This window comes from Anguilla anguilla, chromosome 1 (genome assembly GCF_013347855.1).
Source record: "Anguilla anguilla isolate fAngAng1 chromosome 1, fAngAng1.pri, whole genome shotgun sequence".
NCBI lineage: Eukaryota > Metazoa > Chordata > Actinopteri > Anguilliformes > Anguillidae > Anguilla > Anguilla anguilla.
The window spans coordinates 50,566,147-50,582,346 of NC_049201.1; the positions used below are offsets into that span (position 1 = coordinate 50,566,147).

The window sequence follows — 16,200 nt, forward strand, 5'->3', positions numbered from 1 at the left end:
ACTCAATTTACACAACAAACGTTTTCTTTCAAATTAAATAGTAAATGCATTTAATTTTACAATAGATACATAGTCTACTGTTTTATGTTTAGAAAAGCTACATGAATAACTTATATCTGGAATATGTACATTGTTAATGAAAAATGACTTAAATGAGAAACCATCTCCCACTGAGTCGTTGACTGTTCTGTTTCATTACCTTCTGATGTTCATTGTGTTGTGCAAGACTCTAGAGAACAGATCACATATAGAGTAGGCTACATTTCGATGTTTTTTTTTTTTTTTTTTTTTAACCATCCGAGGAGAACTCGCTTTTCAAGATATGACGTGAAGTGTGATGATCTGTTCATTATAGAAGGGAAACAGGCATGCTGTGGTTTGCTGTATTTGGTGTTTTTGTGATATGTGACCTGCATGTTATTTGTTATGTTGTGTTAACTCGAGATTCATACAGACAAATTATGATCGCGTTTTAACTATTTAGCCGTGTTTTGAAAATACAATCACCGTTAAATTAATGCTACGTTCAACGGCATAATACAAATCCCGATTAAGCACGATTACTATAGGCTACAGCCTACAGTAGGTATCGATATTTATGTAACCATCGCACATTCATCTTGTATTTTTTGTATTATTATTGAAAGTGGTAGCGTTTGCTATACAATCGACTACGATTCCCATAATCCTGCCATTCATTTTCTTCCCCTTTCATTTCTGTTTTTTCGAGACATCGCCACAGCGGTCTGAAACGGCTCAAGGGTACCGGGAACTCATTTCAGCACCATAGCGAGGCAGCCAAAGCCTTGCGTGGGAGGGACTTGCAAAACCTTTCCATTCAATTACCCAAGGAACAGCAGACGGGAATGCTAACGCGTGGAGCTAGAGAAAAGGTATTTAAACGAGTCCGTATGTCGAAGTCTACGAAACGAATAGTTTTTAGGTTAATGGAACGAAACGTAGCCTAATTCAATTAATGTGATTTTATTTTTGTCAATGCGAATCCAAGAACACGGTAAGATAACTATGAAACATTGTAATCAGTTGGATGTATGCTTATACAAACTATGCTAACGAAAGGTCCGTTTATTTTGTGTGTCCTTTGCCCTCTGAAACTGAGTTTTAAGAAAGCGTTCTTTTGAAGCAGTTTTTTTGAATTGACAGAGGAGTGATACTTTTTTCTTTATTAGTCATTTCCTCCCTTGGGCGAGGAATTTTTCGTATCAAACGCAACTAAGTCCTCCTAACCATTGTAGCTATAGCCTACGGGTAGAACTGTTTCTTTGGCATACTCTGAGCGGAATAGACTTTGTTTGACTCCGATTAAGACGTTGCGTTTTAAAAGAGATTTAGGAATAATCTTTGGGTTTATGCGGATTGCTTCCCGAATCGAACAGGCAGCAGGCTAATCAGTCACTTTAATCGCATTTCACGGAGGAGGGGAAAGGGATCTCCCCCTAACAGAATGATTAACTTAATTCATTGTATTTATAATGCGTTATTGTATTTGATCTGTAGTGCCGGAGTCTGACATGAATAAACTAAACAGAGGATAGGTTATCCGCCTCGCATGTATCACGTCTGTTTATCTGAATTTAAAAATGTATGACAACTGATGTCTGTTTGATGTGTTGATAGGTATTCACGAAATGTCGTGAGACGCAACGTGGAAATTGCAAAAGGAAAGAACGGAAATAGCCTAATCTAATGGCTTCTCTGGAGCTCCTTTACATAGATAAAGAAGGCAGACAATCCGATTTTGAGACCAGCGATTTAAATCCGCTGCATATTCATAACTCAAGTAGTTCAGTCGGAAAGACAATTTCCAGAGAGCACCAGTTCAATTCGGCTCAGAGGGCATCTGCTTGCGAAGGACAATGTAATTCAGCACCAAGGACGGCTCCTCCGAACGGGGGGTTGTACAGCACGCACAACCAACCGGCCCCGGAGAAAGAGGTCAAAGTGTGCTGCGACGAAGAATTAGAGACATCTTTCACGTACGTAGACGAAAATGTCAACCTGCAGAGGGCCAGTCCGCAGCTGTCCGGGAAGAGTCCCCAGGGAATCTCATGCCACAGCTCCTCTAGCGAGATTCGTCCGGAAGGTTTCCAGGAACTCTCAATGATGTCCGACGACGAGCTCGCCTCGGACGCCTCGGGTAAATCAGTGGACTACGGGTTCATCAGCGCGGTCACGTTTCTGGTAACCGGAATCTCGCTTGTGGCTGTCTCCTATGCTGTCCCTCGCGACGTTAAAGTGAACCCGGAGAGCGTGTCCGCGAGGGAAATGGAGCGGCTGGAGAATGAGAGCGCCAGAATTGGGGCGCACTTGGACAGGTGTGTGATAGCAGGGCTATGCCTACTTACTTTGGGCGGGGTGGTGCTCTCCACGCTGCTGATGATATCAATGTGGAAGGGCGAAATGTACAGGAGAAAGGCTTTTGCATATTCTAAACAGTCTGCCAAACTGTACGGCTCTACCAATCTGAGAATGCGATCAAGCCCATCTCGGGCTCCTTCACAAGTGTCAATTGATGAGGCGGATGTGGACACACTAACCTAAACTCTCTTATTCAGCTAGTAGAGCACTCCCCTCCATGTAAATAACAAACCCCAACAATAAAAAATGCAGGCTTGATTACTTTCTGTGAAAACATACATAGAAATACGGTGTGTAAAACATTTGAAGAAGCTTATTTATAAGTATCAATGCCACAGCATTCAGCTAATTGGTTGTGATATTTAATTGAACTTTCATAAAGGTTCCTTATTAATTGCAGGTCAGTGAGATATGTGACACAGAATCTATGTTAAAATTATTTTCACTGTTACTTTCTTTTGTGCATGATAACAAACTAATTATGTGAAATTCTGTGCAAGTTGCATTGGAGACTCAATATTTCTTTACAAAATAGATTGCTTATTGAGGCAGCTTGTGTTTTTTTACTGAAGATGTCATCACTGGAGAGTGGAATTCATTATTAAAAGTATTCATTTTAATGTGAAAACATAATGGCATCATCCTACACATTCAGATCTCTCCTAAAAAAAGTCAGCCCAGCCATTTTCCCTCCTTATACATACACCAAAATACTTCCACAAACTCACACACAGAATGCCCCTAGGAGGCAATAAACGAGTGCCATGTATTAATATTTAAATATTAGGGCGCACTACCTCTGTCATGTTTTTTTAAAGATGTCAAACAGTTCTAAAAATTTGGATTTATGTGAGAACAGTGCCTAAAACCGAACTGACTGTCAACAAAATCAATCATTAATAACCGTAAAGGATGGACTTTCATTTTAAAATGCCATTTCCCCACGAGGGCTGGGTCTGGTAATGTTAGTGGCACTGTCAGTAGCAGCTGTGCTATTTAAAGTAGCACACTGCAAGCTGGTCAAAGGTGTTCCAGAGAGTCCATCCCCTCTGGTGAGAGCAGAACAGGAAGTTATTGAAGTTCAGGAGTATCCTGATCCTAGAAGATGTCCATTACCACGGGTTCACTCGCATTTCAGCAGCCTATGATCCAGGGTCTGTGACCGCTCCACTCTTCTCCAAAGTTCAAAGTCGTGCAATTTTTCACATCAGATGTTCCACAAACATCCCCATGAGAAAAGTCCGCATTTTTTGAATTGCCAGTACTCATAGTATTTCCTCTTTGCAAGCTAGGCTTTTGATCGCCTCAAAAATAAATAAATAAATAAATATATAAATAAAAGTTGGCAGCATGTCTGCTATATTCCCAGACTAATTTAATATCAAGGGTGAATGGTGATGATACGGTGGATGAAATTCACATGCCCTTCTGCAGTTTGCTCAGTCTTTGTGACCTCGTCTTTGTGCAGATGGGGGAGTCTTTGCGGAGAGACACACAGGGCAGTAGCTGACACGTCAGTAGCTCCGCACTAACAATAGTCCCTGAACTCTGGGAGCGCAGTGCAGCTCTGGAGATCAAAGTGCTCACCGGCTGGGAGATTAGATTATCTGTCTGCACTGAGGGGCTGCAATTACGCCTCGCCAGCACCTCCAATGCGCTCTGGTGCTGAATCCGCAGGGGTGAGGAGGCTTCTGTGCAGTCTCCTGTCTCGTCACAGACACAAACTGACACAGTGCTTTTACCTCAGTAAATTCTGGAATGTTCTTTCATCACAGAAATTCTACGTTTGGCACAAATTTTCCAAGTGGGGGAACTGATGTGGTGAGGCCGTGATGCAGCCCCCCCCCCCCCCCCCCCCCCCCCCCACATCTGATTCCCTGTCCCCCAGTCCCCTCCATGCTTAGTCAGGGACATTAATCACAAGAGCTGGTGGGAGGAAACAGAATCGATGCAGAGGTCACACAGGGTCACAGGCAGGGGCATGGCAGTGGACTCCGGGGGGGAATAAGGTGCTAAAAGCAGTCCAGGCGTTAGGCCCGAGGGGCTTAATAGCGTTCCCTGGGTCTGCATCCGTCAGCATGCTCAAGGGACCACAGTGCTCTCAATCAATCACCGCAACTCTCCTGTTCAACAGGGCTGGGTTTACTGTACAGCTAAGCTTACAGTATGTGGGGATGGCAAGCAAGTCAACTGATTTGTCAGAAGAAAATTCTGAAACTCCAAAGTGTTCAAAGCCTTGTATTGGTACGGTGTTGGTATGTTTATGACTGCTTGCTACCATCATTTTTACTGTGATGCATTGCTGCATAGCTGTGACAGAAAATAAACAGCATATCTGTTGTAGCTGACACATTTGAATCCTTCAAGGTATAAAATATTGCTACACAGCTCACCCCATGCCGACTCAAATCCGTGCCATTTTTCTGTGCACAAATGATGACGCCTGTTATTGTTACTCAACCACAAGCTCAAATATATCAAGACAAAACAAAAACAGTTTGGCGTATGCATTTTGTGTATAAATATTTAATTTCTCATCCAAAATAATTCATTTCTAATCGGCCTCTGGCTAACAGAACTGGCTCAGACCTCTTAGATGGTATTACCTTGTGCATTACATCATCCCCTTCGCTGGAATAATATTTTGTTGGACTTGCAAAGTAACACTTTTTGAGATGCATGGTTTTGTTATGACATTGAGGATATGTGCCGCCCTTATTTAATGGCTGGATCGATATCCTGTCTTTGGTCCCTGGACTTGGTTGCATAGCAACATTGGGAGATCTCTGCTAATATACTCCAAGGCTATGGAGAAAGCATCATGGAAACAATCCTTGCGCTGGAAACTAATGGCTTCATTTAATAAAGGTTTTAATAAAACAAACAATGCACTGTTTCTGGTACAGGAGAAAGATGTTTGACAAAGAATAGTTTGTGATTACGCATAATCTACACATTCATAGTGTCCAGCTTTGCGCAATCCTAGCATGACATTAGTGGCAATGGCTTATGCACTGTATGGCCACTGTCCGACACCTTGAAGAACACCCTGTTCATTAGCATTTAAGTGCTTGATCATGTTTTGAAATGACCCATTTTAACCATAATAAGCTTTGAATTGTATGGTAAACTACTAGTGAAAATGGCAGTTTCACAAGTGGGCATGTCTAAATACTTGAGGATGAATCATCAAGACTGATTCAGAACAGAATGATTCAGACAAAAAAGAGAATCAAAATAATTTGCTGTCAGTTAACTGCCGATATTGTTTGACTAAAAACTATGTTGTACAGTAAAAAAAAGTACAATAGATGCACAATAGAAAAGAGAATATTTCAGAGTTAATCAAATGCACTAAAACTGGCGATGTGTGTGTGTGTGTGTGTGTGTGTGTGTGTGCATGCGTGTGCGTGTGTGTGTGTACTCAAAATCACCTATGAAGCCTCAGTGATGGTGTGTATATCTTTTTTGTTTCACCCAATGAATATTCACATGCCCAGGAAGCACAGTCATAGTTCAACTCTGAAGCTGTCAAATGCAAATTGCAATTATATTTTAAGCTGTTTTAGCAACAAATTAGATTAAGTCACATTAGTCACACACAGTAGCAAATAAGCACATCAGTATATACTATGTACATTTGTAGTTTTTTTAAAACATATTTTAATTGTGATTCAAGATAATTTAATAGGAATAAAGATAATACACCAAATCCACTAATTCATGTTATTTTATATCTTCTTTCCATTTGTGTGTATGTAACTCTACTCTGATCCTTTGCATCTTTCATTCCATGAAAGATCTTTTATGATTGCTGAGTTATGGCATTTAAAGCCTTTTATGGTTTTATCCCCAAGGCCACAGAGAGTGTGTATGTGTGTGTGTGTGTGTGTGTGTGAGAGAGAGAGAGAGAGAGAGAGAGAGATAGAGATGAATCACTATACAGTATTTCCTTGAGTTTTACCTTGATGACCACAACAAGCTTTAAAATGCAGGAATAAAGATCTGATGAAACATCTGATGAAATACTGTAAATAATAAGTTATAACTAACACAAAGTTGTCAACCAAAGCAGAGAAATCATATTCTTAAACGTTTGTACTGGTGTCACATTCACGTCAGGCTCACGCAGTGATGGTGGCTAGGTGAAAGAAGACGGGCCAAACTGTGGGAAAAGCCACGTCAGTGCCCATTACTCCTCCATCCCTCCACCTCACTGCTGCCCTGGAGAAAGGGATGCAACTCAATAACCATAGAAACAGGGTCGCCTGGTTGCTAGGAGAAATTGCCGTGGGAGCACATTTTAGAAAGTGATGAAAATAATGAGCAACATTACAACAAAGTACTCATCACATGCCTGCATCGAGACCCACACAGATTCCTTGGGTGTAGACAAGCTATGCACCAGAGAACACGAATTTCTCTGTTTACCCTACTTCAGGAATTAAGCAGACAAACTGTGCAGGAAGACTGGATAGAATGGCAGATTATTTTTGGACATCACAATGCATTATTGCCTCTTCTCTGTAAAGTGATTAACTCAGATTAGTATTCAGATCATTTTAGATTAAGGAATTAATCAGCAGCAGAGTACAGAGTGATAAAACCATTGGCAAACTAATTATGTGTAATACACACATTGGATAGATATTTGTATTAATAATTTCATAAGGGCTTGCAAGCAAAAGTGGGGAATGATCAAATCAATCCAGGTTTATGTTTATAATTTCACAATGGGATGGAAACATTAAATTTGTATTCATGATGAATAGCTATCAATATACACAAGTAAAAGCTGTGCAAAAATGAAAGCTGGAGCTGTGCCTCAACTCAACTGTGTCAACTCAATGACTACTGGGTGTTATATATATATATATATATATATATATATATATATATATATATATATACATACCTTGATTTAATTGTAAATTATGCCATGTAATCATACAGTTTTATGGCCTGTGTATTGGTTAGATGTTCCAGAATACGGTGATAGAAAATATGGTATTGCTAGTTTGCACCTCTTGTTTATGTAATCTTAGTATGCACCTCCATGAATACTCGCTTTTGAAAGGAATCAACTGTCGAAAGCATTTTGAAATGCATTTCATTAGACTTCTGCTGTGTCTTGCATCTTCAGAAGGACTTGAAGACTTTAAATCAGAGAAATTCCAAATTAATTTTCATGTCCAAAATAATGTTTATTAAATGCATTAAATTTGTGCAACTGTCTGTGAAAAGTATCAACAACAGCAATTAAATAGGCCTAATAAATAACGCGTGGCTGATGAATCAGCTCATCATCTTTCTCATAACGTCGGTTCAAAGTAATGCTTGATGTGTTACGGTTTGCGTGCGCGTATTTTTAACAGAGAAGGATTTGTCACAGGGCCTGCATCGAGAGGAAAACATCAAACGGCTCCATTATCCTTGGTCGTCTCGCCTGTCCACTCTTTTCCAGAGTTTCTTCGCCTTGTCAAGTGAATATGTTAAATAGACCGAGTTCCCCTGCTCGGTGGCAAACGTGGAAGCCTGGTTTCTTGGGCATTTATAATACAATTACCCACGAGAGCTGTGCGGTTCAGACACTTTCTTTAACTGTAGGCTACGCATTCAGGTTGTGTGTTGAACGAAGAGAATTGGGTTTGTGGGGGATGTGTCCAACTGTGTGCAGTAATTCTAGGGCGTGTATAATTGCGCAGGGTGAAGATACGAGATTAATCTCATTGCTAGACAGCTTTACTTGTCTGCTGTTTGATTTATGGCGCTATTATACATTCTGCATACCCCGTCACCATGAAGAGCCGTCTGTGTAGACCCGAAATGTTTCCATTTTTATTGATTGCACATACAGGCACACTATCGTAAAGCTCTCCAGGGATATGAAGTCATCGCTAACTGCTTTCAGCAGTATTAGCCCACAGAGGGACTTTTTTTAAAGAAGGACCACATATTGGTTTTTTGGAACTCTTACAAGCTGTTATTTACATTACTTTCAATATCTCATTGTATTGTGAATAGCCTATAGTCCTCTAAACACTTTTCTTGGAATAGCTCGGCGCAGGCTGCACTTAGCTGCTGGCTCAATTCAGTAAGCTACATTGATCCTTGCTGGTCAATACATTATCCATTTTTATATTCAAGCATTTTCTGCACTTCTTTGGCTAGAGCCCATGGGAGAAAAATCCATTTAATGTGACGTAATGTAATGTAATGTAATTTTTAAAAATTATTTATTTCTTGTATTTATGTTTGTGCATTATTATTTTAAAATGCTATTGGTGTAAATGCACAGTGAAGTAAAAAGGCAGCAGAAGTGTTTCTTTGAAAAATCTTAAGGAAAACAATTGCTTGGCCATCAAGAATTTATAAATCAGTAAGTATTAGATGGCTGCATTCAGTTTCAAAAACAGCTGACGACCGCTTAGTTCTTGCCTTGCTTTCTGATAATTTGGCCTTTGACAGCATCAAGCCAGCCTTTCGCAAATGGAACAGCCAATGATGGCAGCGCCTCCGTCATGCTGGTGAAATGTCTGGGGTCGGCTTATGTTTGACAAGTTTGCCTGTTTACTTGACTAACGACCTGGTCTGATCACAAGTTGGATCGAATGTCCATCTGTGTCAAACAGATGTCAATCTAGCAAGTTACCAAATAAGTTGATCAAAAAATGTGTTTGTCCATCTCTCTTCCGAAGGGCTACCAGCTGTGACCAGGCTGTTGGAGTGAGATTTCTTATGTTTGCTGACCCTGTGGAGGGACAGGGTGGTTGCGATCACAGGCTCCGTTTGCCAATCATCTGCTAAAGACATCTGCTAAAGAGTAACATTTGACTCACCACCTCTTCAACACAAGTTTTCATCATCACTATCACAACTGGCAACCAGTTTACACCTACTGTAAACTGTGTTGCTTCTTTTGGTGATGAAAGAAAGGCTAATTAAGGCACCTAAGTAGGCAGCATCCCTATGATTACTACAAATTGGAAAAGAACGCATAAGTACGATTACTACTAAAGAGTAAAAATCCAGGGGTTCTACTACTACTGAACTAACTCAATGATTAGACTGTTGTAGCCAGACTATGGCATTAATAAACATATATATTCCAAGTCCCAAATTACTAATCAAAAACCTCTTTACACTAATTAGCTAGCTTGCTGTCTAGCTGCAAAGCAACCCAGTTAGCATCTGGCTAGTTAGCAACTTGCAGCACATCTATTGCATGTTCTGGGATCATAACAGTCTAATAAAGAATGATCTTTACATAAGTACACTCTAATATATTTAGCCTACCTAGACACATTGTTTTGTGGATGTTATGAGGCCACTCTTCACATAAGCAGCTAAACTTGAGTAGAGTAAATATCATGCAGGCAAATCAACTTGGACATAAATAAGCCTTTCTCAATGGTTTACGGAAAGTATAAATTTGAATACGTTCACATTAAAATATCCACTCTTCCTTGGCCAGATTCAAGGTTTCTGTATTTACTTTATTTTTTATGTTTAACATGTGAAAGTGTTAACAGGGCATGGTGAGTTGGGAAGGTAAAGTTGCCAATTTACAGCATGGATCCTCATCGTGGCCCTTTCTGTTTCATGTTCAGTGATACAGTATACCAACCCATAAGGAGTAGCACAGGCAACTGACATTACCAGCTCTCTTTTTATATATAGAATAGGGTGCCAAGTTAGCAAACTAATATTAGGCTACTCAGTTTTTCATGTTGATAAAAATGAAAAAAAGAAGAAAATAAATACTGACAGTTGTTTAACAAACTGTTTGGAAAAATCTTTTCTGAAGGTTATCACTAACTGCAAGGAATACATTGACTATCTTGCCAGGTATTTCTGCCTTCCACCTTTTGATTTAAATCTAGCAATTCTTAAATTGGTTTAACTAGATATAGCTGGCTAAACATTCCTGTAACAATGTTTGCAATGTAGTTGTGTACACGTGCATGCTTGGCCCTTGGGTGTGTATCGTTAAACACTTTCCATGACTTTGTCAAGTTATTCTACATCTTCCAGCTGAAATTAAATTTAAACTCATATCAACTCATAATTTCAAAGGTAGTACATTAAAAGTTTTGCAACAGGTTAAAGCCATTAATCAAGTGAGACTAATTAGCTCTAACAAAGTAATACAATATTTAAGCCAACACCATTCTGTGGAATATTCAATACCCTTGATGAAGCCTTGTTGTTAGCATTGGTATTCTTGCCTTTGTTTTTGTTCCAAAGGTAATTTCCAACTTACAAACTCAAAGATTTCAAACAAATATTAGGAGCAGTACTAGTATTATTTTGGAAGCATGAATGCTTCCACTTTATAATGACACATATTTCCCATCAATTTAAAATCATTTTGACTTAATTTAATCAATTTAAGTGATTATGATTGGCTTTTGGGTGGATTTAACTTCTGTATAAACCCTGCATCACATAATTAATCAAATAATTGGTTGGAATCCAGTTATGAGATGATGTAATCTTTTGAATGGTCATGACCAGCCTGGGCAAAATCAAAGAAAAACACTGAACTTCTTTATCGAACATTCTTTAGCTAATAAGAGGCAAGCATGAAATAAGAGGCAAGAGCAAGGCAATCTGAGTTATTTCCCCCAGTGCACAGCAAGGATTTTATAACCTGCCAAGACAACAGTCAAAAACAATCTGTCAGAGATGGGCCCTGTGTGACATCATAATATATGACATGCAGGACGCAGAGGACAGTGACCAAGTAAACAGAAAGTCTACAGTGAATGATACTGGCTGGAGAAATTAAATGTGTGTGACCCTTGGGTAGGCATCGCAGATACCTTTGTTGGCACTGACTTGCAGTATTCTGTCACAGTGCTCTCTGAGAATCTGAACAAGCATGCCAGAGTTCACTGATCTACTAGGCCTAGATGTTGCACATCCTCCCATTCATCTGAAAATGGTTCAACTTGGTTCCAGTCTGTTGAAAACTGAATCCATGGTATAAGTAGTACACAGGCATCATGATGAAAAATGCTTTCCTGCTGGAGTGTTGCCTTGTTAGGATGACACCACTGGAAGTAATGCATGGGGTCCCAGAATTTCCTTTGCATAGTTCTGTGCAGTCAGATCACTATCAGTAACTAGTCCCTGTCTAAGCCATAACACTTTGGTCTCCCTTTATATTGGTCTTTTGCAAGCAGAAAATAGCATACTGTACTGTATACTGTATGTGCAGTGCTACGGTTGGCTGGTGTCTGTCTGTGTTGAATAACATGTTGGCCAACTTTCCTGGTGCTCAAAACATGCACAGGGTCTGCTTGCTTTTGTTTTCACCCTCAAATCTGAAACCAGTTCGGTTAATTTACTAGGTGATGTGAATGAACTGTAAAATCAAAGTTAAATCAGATGATTAGACAGCTCACCACACCTGATGCATTAGGTCTAAATTAGATACAGACTTTAAGCTGAACATAAGCACCAACTATCTTTGTGGCTCATCAGGACTAGGGTTGCGAACCAGTGACTTAGGGAACTGCCAACTGCCTCCCATTCTCATCAGCATCAGTGTAGCTGTCTGGCCCATAAGAAAAACTTCCTAAAAGCTGAACTGCTGATGCAGGGGTTGTTGTGACAAAGCAGTACTGATGCAGTGGAGCTGGCAGTGCAAAAACTATTTCAAAGATGGAGTATGATGACAGCCCGGTCTAAATGAGGTGTTGTGACTCATGGTCTCTCACATCTTAGCCTGACATTGACTGGCTATGTTTAGAAGTAATGTCTGGCCAGGTTAGAAATGGGTGGCCGTGGACACCCAAGATGCCAAGCAGCAGCATTTTTACTTAGCCTTAGCTCCAACATAGATGACAAAGCCTGACGACATGTTCCCCAGAAAAGCAGAGTACATTGTTACTTTTTTATTTTCATCAAGCTTGATGTTCAACAATATAAATCACCTCATCACTTCACCACTGATTATCAAAGCAAGTATGCAGCAATCAGTCTCACAATCACAGCAAGGAAAGTCACAAATTATTATTTATGCATACATGCATAAAATTAGCAATTTAGATTATTATGAAGCGTGGTGCTGTTCTATGACCACTTAAGATCTCTACAAGCCAAGCCTAGTCAGAATAGGCAGGTATTGGGAACTGATTTCCATTCCTTACAGCACAAATCAAGCTGGTGCACACTGGACGAGTGGTCCATCACTGAATCCACAGATTCTGGAACAGAGAAAATTCACACTAGAAGGCAGAGTGAGGCAGATATTTTACACTCCCAATGCTGGGTGAGCAAATTAGACTGATCGAAATTTCACAGTCTACAAACAGCAGATGAATGGCAATATGAGAGAGGGCATTCTGGGGTGGGGGTGGGGATTCTGACCTGACAATTTTCCAGTTAGGGTAGATATGCAGGCCATATCTACTTTTATTTTCAGTAGGAGGCCTATTTTATGCCCATGTGTCTGCTTTGTAGTGTTAATTAATTTGCCAGACAAGTTCTGAGCTGTGCTTCGATGTCTGTTAGTTCAGCTGAATATTCAAATGAATTGTAAACAGTATAAGATGGCCAGTAGCAGGAAACTTGCAAAGACAAAGAATTGTAAAATATGTTAATATTCACTCTAATGTTCACCCAGAAGAGGAACAATTTTTTTATCTTTAATGGTTAAGAGGTTGATGCATTTTTGTCGACTGCTTGTGAATTTAGATTTGTGTCTTTTTTTGTGTACAGGTATTTTGTTCTCACTCTCAGTGCATCATCTTAAGCGAACATTATGGCATACATAAATGTACCATAGTTGTGTATAAGCTCTTATTGTGTTTTTTCTGTCATTTGATTCTGGGTAAATTTTCTGTCGCTGTTTATATGAGGCTTAACACTGGCAGAGTGGGAAGACAAGCTTAGAGACAACACGAGTCTTGAGCTAAAACTGGCTTGTTCATACTGCCCTCAGCGTTAATGAATGAAACACTAGTTCTAGTCTAAATGTCACATCAGTATCCAATTTTTCATATGTCAGCAACACTGTCTTAATCACTGTACACACATAAAACATAATTAAGACAGATGATGACACCCAACTAATTGGCTGAAGTCCCTGTATAATGGCTCCCCGGTTTTTAATTAGCCGCCAGTTCAAGTGTGCAGTTTCCAAGGTGATGCCGCACATGAAGGCAAGAACATGGCTTTATACTTCATTGCATATTATTCTTTCCTTAATTACCGTATGCTTACCTGTTCCAATTGAAGCTTGTGTTGAGACCAATATTATAGGTCAATCACAAGCAAATTACTTGAGCAGCACACTTTATTAGAGTGGTGTCACTACTTATCACTGTGGGGAAAGTCTTTGCTAATTGTGTTTTATTATTTAGGACCTTCAGGAGACTACAATTGGCTATACAATTCATAAAAGCTTGTCTGAATGTTATCCAGACACAGGTTATTGAAGTGTCCTCTGGTATAATGCTTTAGAGACATTTACCTCTCTTTCATCTATTCAGTTTCTTTTTTTCTGATATAGGGAATAGTATCATAGCCTATGTTAAGCCCCCTATTTTGTATCCAATTTTTGCTTATATTCATCTGTTCCCAATTAAGGCCGTGGTTGATTTTTGTCAAGCTTATTGGAATAATCGAGTTGGCTTGAAAGAGATATTTTAAGCGTGGAAAACATCAATGTGCTGCAACAATAATTTCTCTCTCTGCCCATTCCCTGGAGCAATCTGCTGAATAACAACACCATTGAGAAAAACATTTCTTACTCCACACAAATTAGCTATCATGCCTTACCGAGCACAGAGGCACTGAAGGTTGCCAGCAATGGTCAATTAAAACAATATTCCACTTACTGACAGCTTTAATGCTGCCTTGCGTGGTTCACTCACTTTGTTGAAAATGTATGTATTCTCACGTTTCATGAGTTATAATTACCAAGGGAGAAATGGTAACATAATTCAAGAGTGAGTGCGCAGGCATCATCGAATACCCGTTAGCTGCCAAGAGGTTCTGTGATTACTCACTGTATTTAGAATGACAGAGGGCTGAGGCTGACAGCCTTTTGCTCCTGTTGGCTATAGGAAACAGGCCACAGCCTTAGTTTTGCTAGTATTATTTCCCATCGTAAATGCACTCAGATGAATATATATCACATGAATCAAGACAGAGGAATACATTAAGGATCAAACATGCCTCATTTATCAACAGAATGATGTTGTTGTACCGTTTGTGTATTAGAGGCGGGGCTGAGCAAAGCACCGCCTGGCGTTCACACTCATTTCCATTTCCAACCTGGCAAGATGTTACGTTTAAGTAGCACCTGTAATCGACAGGCCACTGTCCGGAAAACCGTAAGCACATAGTTGCATTCAGTTATCATGATTTTTATCATCGTTGGATCCTCCTGCATCCAAAAAGCCATGTCACAGCAACCCACACTTCAACACTGCAACTGTGCGGAGGCAGCTACACAGTCATCCTTTACAGGCCAGCTGACCACACAGGGGCTCACTGCTCACTGAATGTTCAGTGAATAAACTGCGGCCTGAATTTAATCAACAACTGTCCATAACCCTGACCAGGATTAAGCAACATTTTATCATAACCTTGGCCTGGATTCAATCAACTGATCGCTTTAACTTTGATGCACAATTAAATGCAATTGCTTATTTCTCTATGTAGCCCAGAAAGCACCTAAATTAAATTGGAAAACTGTTTGTATTTAACAAAAAATATAGATTTTTTTTAAGTGTTAGATTGTGAGGACATATGTTGAATTTAACCCGAGTCAGTGGTTCCTAAACCCTCTGAGCCCAGGACACACTTTATGAGCACAAACATCTTACATGACCTGGCCATCTCCTATTAAAATGTAGACTGACATATTTAATTATGCAATTTAAATGTGTGAATGAGAGAGCATGGACAATGTTGCTTGGGCCAAATTAATTAATAGGGAAGGATGTGATAGGGATGTGATAATGTGATAGCCTGGGCAGGAATATAAAATTTCAACCATGTTACCACTAGTAGTGATTGATGGTAGCGTGACTGCAGAGCTCTTCATTGATGATGTCCTGGGACTTCAGTCAGTGCCCTTCCATTAAGCTCATTTGGAGGACACGTCCTCCCAAGGCTCATCAAATGGCGGCCCAGAGACCAGCGAACAGGCACAAGCTTGTCCTGACTGCACAACAAAGATTGGACAGTATCCCACCAGACAGTATCTGAAAATTGTTGCGAAGCACATGTCACAGTTATACGCTGTGCATTGTGGCAGTCGTGGTGGCTACGCACACAATTATCCTACATTTTTCTTTGTAAATTCCATGATTATCAATTTTACCTTATGACTAATGTCAGCGTACTGGAAGGGCCTGTCTTTTGTATCCAATGCAATGTCAGTGAATACAGAAGGAATACTGGACAGTAATAAATAAATGTTTCTGTTAGGGCATATGGAATTTATACACACAAACAGAAACCTTTTGGATTAATCTGGAGTCCTATCTCAATACAATCTGCCTTGTTCACTGTATCTAAAAAAAAAAAAAAACTAAAAAAATATTAGATGTTCTTTTCAATGAAAATAAGCTTTTTCAAGTGATTGATACTATGGATCACATCCGATTGGTCAGGCAGAAGTAAATATAATTCATGTTAAACATGTATTTGGTTGGCATATTTCTGGCCACACTGGAAAAACAGGCTGCTATTTTTAAAGGAAGTTACTCTGAAAATGTTGTTTACTCAGCTACCAAACTTTCAACACTGGAAGTAGTTTAGCTAAGTTACCACTGAGAGAAAAGCAGTTTTTTTTGCATT

At 39.7% G+C, this 16,200-nt stretch overlaps 1 protein-coding gene across 6 annotated transcripts; it reads left to right on the plus strand.

The window, feature by feature from the left end:
* The first annotated feature begins 210 nt into the window (after window positions 1-210).
* On the plus strand, window positions 211-2,999 carry LOC118223329 (transmembrane protein 74). 6 transcript variants are annotated; one of them, XM_035409738.1, is made up of 3 exons: window positions 211-252; window positions 731-893; window positions 1,639-2,999. In XM_035409738.1, the coding sequence occupies exon 3, from the start codon at window positions 1,708-1,710 to the stop codon at window positions 2,560-2,562; it is 855 nt and encodes a 284-aa protein (XP_035265629.1). In that variant the 5' UTR covers window positions 211-252; window positions 731-893; window positions 1,639-1,707; the 3' UTR covers window positions 2,563-2,999. The 6 variants fall into 6 exon arrangements, with proteins under 6 accessions (XP_035265629.1, XP_035265620.1, XP_035265639.1 ...); XM_035409748.1 differs by lacking the exon at window positions 211-252 and adding an exon at window positions 271-586; XM_035409721.1 differs by lacking the exon at window positions 211-252 and adding an exon at window positions 271-582.
* Window positions 3,000-16,200: the final 13,201 nt, after the last annotated feature.

Excerpts from the sequence above, each read along its gene's own strand:
- LOC118223329 (XM_035409738.1), top strand. The coding sequence starts at position 1,708 with ATGGCTTCTCTGGAGCTCCTTTACATAGATAAAGAAGGCAGACAATCC.